Below are 5,000 nucleotides of genomic sequence, written 5' to 3'. Positions count from 1 at the left end.
TTCCTTATGCAAGAGTTAACCAGCATCTTCACTCTTTCATCCCTGTGCTGTCCAAATCCCTTATGCAAGAGTTAACCAGCATCTTCACTCTTTCATCCCTGTGCTGTCCAAATCCCTTATACAAGAGTTAACCAGCATCTTCACTCTTTCATCCCTGTGCTGTCCAAATCCCTTATGCAAGAGTTAACCAGCATCTTCACTCTTTCATCCCTGTGCTGTCCAAATCCCTTATGCAAGAGTTAACCAGCATCTTCACTCTTTCATCCCTGTGCTGTCCAAATCCCTTATGCAAGAGTTAACCAGCATCTTCACTCTTACATCCCTGTGCTGTCCAAATCCCTTATGCAAGAGTTAACCAGCATCTTCACTCTTTCATCCCTGTGCTGTCCAAATCACTTATGCAAGAGTTAACCATCAGCTTCACTCACTCATCCCTGTGCTGTCCCAATCCCTTATGCAAGAGTTAACCAGCATCTTCACTCTTTCATCCTGTGCTGTCCAACCTTATGCAAGAGTTAACCAGCATCTTCACTCTTCATCCCTGTGCTGTCCAAATCCCTTATGCAAGAGTTAACCAGCATCTTCACTTTCATTTCATCCCTGTGCTGTCCAACCTATGCAAGAGTTGCAGCACCATCTCTCCTGTGTCCAAACTTTATGCAAGAGTTAACCAGCACTCTCATCTTTCACCGTGCTGTCCAGCATCTTCAGTTCACTCTCTCATCCCTGTGCTGTCCAAATCCCTTGTTCACTATATAGAAAGCTACATCAAAAATCAACAAACAAAACTAAGATACTTACTTCTGCGACCCTAGGCTGGACTCTGACACCCTCCTGGCCCTGGTGTTGTTCCCGGTCGACACCTCACCCCCACCGCCAGGCCCAGGGTGGTGGTGATGGTGGTGTTCCAGCTTCGGCTGTATGGAGGAGGTTCAGAATGTCCTCTTCCGCTTGTGATGTGTCCATGCGCCCAACAGTGTAGGAGGACTCTGCTGCAGTGTCTCCGATCTGCGCTACCTCAAGCTCGTGTCCTGGGGGGGAAGGGGGTGTTAGGGGTGAAGGACTGACAATGCTGGTTAACTCTTGCATAAGGGATTTGGACAGCACAGGGATGAGAGAGTGAAGATGCTGGTTAACTCTTGCATAAGGGATTGGGACAGCACAGGGATGAAAGAGTGAAGATGCTGGTTAACTCTTGCATAAGGGATTTGGACAGTACAGGGATGAAAGAGTGAAGATGCTGGTTAACTCTTGCATAAGGGATTTGGACAGCACAGGGATGAAAGAGTGAAGATGCTGGTTAACTCTTGCATAAGGGATTTGGACAGCACAGGGATGAAAGAGTGAAGATGCTGGTTAACTCTTGCATAAGGGATTTGGACAGTACAGGGATGAAAGAGTGGAGATGCTGGTTAACTTTTGCATAAAGGATTTGGACAGTACAGGGATGAAAGACTGACGATGCTGGTTAACTTTTGCATAAGGGATTTGGACAGTACAGGGATTTGGACAGTACAGGGATGAATGAGTGGAGATGCTGGTTAACTCTTGCATAAGGGATTTGGACAGCACAGGGATGAAAGAGTGACGATGCTGGTTAACTCTTGCATAAGGGATTTGGACAGCACAGGGATGAGAGAGTGAAGATACTGGTTAACTCTTGCATAAGGGATTTGGACAGCACAGGGATGAAAGAGTGGAGATGCTGGTTAACTCTTGCATAAGGGATTGGGACAGCACAGGGATGAAAGAATGAAGATGCTGGTTAACTCTTGCATAAGGGATTGGGACAGCACAGGGATGAAAGAGTGGAGATGCTGGTTAACTCTTGCATAAGGGATTTGGACAGCACAGGGATGAGAGAATGGAGAGAGGTGTAAGGCCTATCTATCTGTTTTTAACCCAACTTATCAATCCATAATCCAACAAAATATTTATAAGGTAAACTCAACCTAACATAATCTAGCTATTTATAAACTTTAACTTCTTCTTCTTCTTCTTCTGTTAAACATCCACTCCCCCTTCCATTATCCCTCCCATCTCTTCCTCCTCCCCTTTCCCCATACCCAATCCTCCCCAAGCCTTCCATCTCCCCTTTCCCCATATCCAATCCTCCCCAAGCCTTCATTCCCCCTTTTCCCCTTCCCCGACTCTCCTCCCTATTTCCAGTCCTATTTCTTTCCTCCAATCTCCCCTTCCCCCATATCCAACGCTCTCGAAACCCTTCCTCCCCTTTCCCCAAACCCAATCCTCCCCAAGCCTTCCATCTCCCCTTTTCCCCTTCCCCCATTCTCCTCTCTATTTCCCCCATATCCAACGCTCTCAAAACCATTCCTCCCCTTTCCCCAAATCCAATCCTCCCCAAGCCTTCCTTCAATCTCCCCTTCCCTCCCTCCCCCCTCCCCTTACCTGTGAAATGCGCCCGTAGCTGATAGAGGTAGGTCATCACAGCCAGCTTGTCCGGCACGGTGAGTATGACCATGTCCTGGGGCTCGATAAGGCGTGTCACACCCAGCCGTTCGCCTGCCTCAAAAGCCTTGCGACAGTTCCCCTTCACGTCCTGCGGGGAGAGGCTCTCGAAGTCACTGTGGGAGGGAGGGAGGGGAGATTAGGGGTGAATGGGTGTGATTGTGAAAAATTAATGTATGGGGAGAGATGAACACACACACACACACACACACACACACACACGCACACGCACACACACACGTACACAAGGTCAGGTCTGAAGTGGTGTATGATTGCGCAGAAGGCGAGTCCATTTCGCCAAGAGGTGGTCATGTTGGTGACCTTGACCCCGCGGTACCCCTGGGTCACACTCTGGCACCAGGAGAGGAGGTCCTGCCCCGGCGTACACCCCCCGCCTCCCCCTCGGTCACCCTCCTTCCCTGTTCCGCCTTTTCCGTTGACCTTCTTTGACCCGACCTGTGGAAAGAGAAAATGGGTTAATGTAGGGAAGGGAAACAGGAAATTAAGATATAAAAGAGTGAAAAGATTGTAAGAGAGAAAAGATATGAATGTAGAAATAGAAGGAAAACTAGGAAATTAAGATATAAAAGAGGGAAAACATTGTAAGAGAGAAAAGATATGAATGTAGAAATGAAAGGAAAACTAGGAAATTAAGATGTAGAAGAGTGAAAAGATTGTAAGAGAGAAAAGATATGAATGTAGAAATGAAAGGAAAACTAGGAAATTAAGATATAAAAGAGGGAAAAGATTGAGAGAGAGAAAAGATATGAATGTAGAAATGAAAGGGAAACTAGGAAATTAAGATATAAAAGAGTGAAAACATTGAGAGAGAAAAGATATGAATGTAGAAATGAAAGGAAAACTAGGAAATTAAGATATAAAAGAGTGAAAACATTGAGAGAGAGAAAAGAAATTAATGTAGAAATGAAAGGAAAACTAGGAAATTAAGATATAAAAGAGTGAAAAGATTGTAAGAGAGAAAAGATATGAATGTAGAAATGAAAGGAAAACTAGGAAATTAAGATATAAAAGAGTGAAAACATTGAGAGAGAAAAGATATGAATGTAGAAATGAAAGGAAAACTAAGAAATTAAGATATAAAAGAGTGAAAAGATTGTGAGAGAGAAAAGATATGAATGTAGAAATGAAAGGAAAACTAGGAAATTAAGATATAAAAGAGTGAAAAGATTGTAAGAGAGAAAAGATATGAATGTAGAAATCAAAGGAAAACTAGGAAATTAAGATATGAATGAGGGAAAAGATTGTAAGAGAGAAAAGATATGAATGTGGAAATGAAAGGAAAACTAGGAAATTAAGATATAAAAGAGTGAAAAGATTGTAAGAGAGAAAAGATATGAATGTAGAAATCAAAGGAAAACTAGGAAATTAAGATATGAATGAGGGAAAAGATTGTAAGAGAGAAAAGATATGAATGTGGAAATGAAAGGAAAACTAGGAAATTAAGATATAAAAGAGTGAAAAGATTGTAAGAGAGAAAAGATATGAATGTAGAAATGAAAGGAAAACTAGGAAATTAAGATATAAAAGAGTGAAAAGATTGTAAGAGAGAAAAGATATGAATGTAGAAATGAAAGGAAAACTAGGAAATTAAGATATAAAAGAGTGAAAACATTGAGAGAGAAAAGATATGAATGTAGAAATGAAAGGAAAACTAGGAAATTAAGATATAAAAGAGTGAAAACATTATGAGAGAGAAAAGATATGAATGTAGAAATGAAAGGAAAACTAGGAAATTAAGATATAAAAGAGTGAAAAGATTGTAAGAGAGAAAAGATATGAATGTAGAAATGAAAGGAAAACTAGGAAATTAAGATGCAAAAGTAGTGAAAACCATTATGAGAGAGAAAAGAAATTAATGTAGAAATAAAAGAAAAAGTAGAAAAACACATGAAAATTTAACACAGGAAATAAACAGGGAAATCTAATCTAAAAAACAGTTAATATGTGAATAGACTGACTGACTGGTTGATGACTGGGCTAAGAAGGTCATGGGTAAGTATCTACAGGGGTCATATCGCAGTTTAAATCATAGAGATCAATTTAGGGTCATAGAGTTAAGGTACAGTTTAAATTTGGGGGTTAAGAGGTGACCCCCCCATTAGAGAAGGTTGACCTGATTTAACAAGAGAGATTTTTGGGTGTTACTGAATAAGTGAGGTCAGAATTTGAGGAAGGAAGGAAGGAAGGAAGGAAGATGAAATATATGGAAGGAAGATAAGACAGAGGATAGATGAAGGAGGAGGAGGAGGAGGAGGAGGAGGAAGTTCAGTTTGGAGGTCAATTCGTAGAGGTGAGGTTTAATTAGAAAATGTGATGTTCAATTTGAGGTCATTCTATTACAAGGGAAGATTTTGAGTCAGTCGTGTGTGTGTGTGTGTGTGTGTGTGTGTGTGTGTGGGGGGGGGGGTACTTACATGGTTGGGGGTGAGATGGAGGGGCTGCAGGGCGCGTCTATCCTCCAAAGTCCGCCTCCGCTCAGCAGCATCACCCGCTCTGCAACACACGAACAC

At 42.0% G+C, this 5,000-nt stretch overlaps 1 protein-coding gene across 1 annotated transcript in view; it reads right to left on the bottom strand.

Annotated features, from left to right (window-relative positions):
• LOC126987438 (EH domain-binding protein 1-like) overlaps positions 1-5,000 on the bottom strand; it is a gene marked incomplete at its 3' end in the record, with an annotated part of 48,371 nt that overhangs the window by 23,117 nt on the left and 20,254 nt on the right. Inside the window, 5 exon segments of the mRNA XM_050844403.1 lie at positions 802-912; positions 914-1,031; positions 2,410-2,585; positions 2,714-2,925; positions 4,905-4,983. Coding sequence (XP_050700360.1) covers positions 802-912; positions 914-1,031; positions 2,410-2,585; positions 2,714-2,925; positions 4,905-4,983 — 696 coding nt within the window.

The sequence above is a fragment of the Eriocheir sinensis genome, chromosome 64 (assembly GCF_024679095.1).
Source record: "Eriocheir sinensis breed Jianghai 21 chromosome 64, ASM2467909v1, whole genome shotgun sequence".
Taxonomy (NCBI): domain Eukaryota; kingdom Metazoa; phylum Arthropoda; class Malacostraca; order Decapoda; family Varunidae; genus Eriocheir; species Eriocheir sinensis.
Note: the sequence above shows the minus strand (reverse complement) of the source record. Positions and strands in the feature narration are given on the sequence as shown.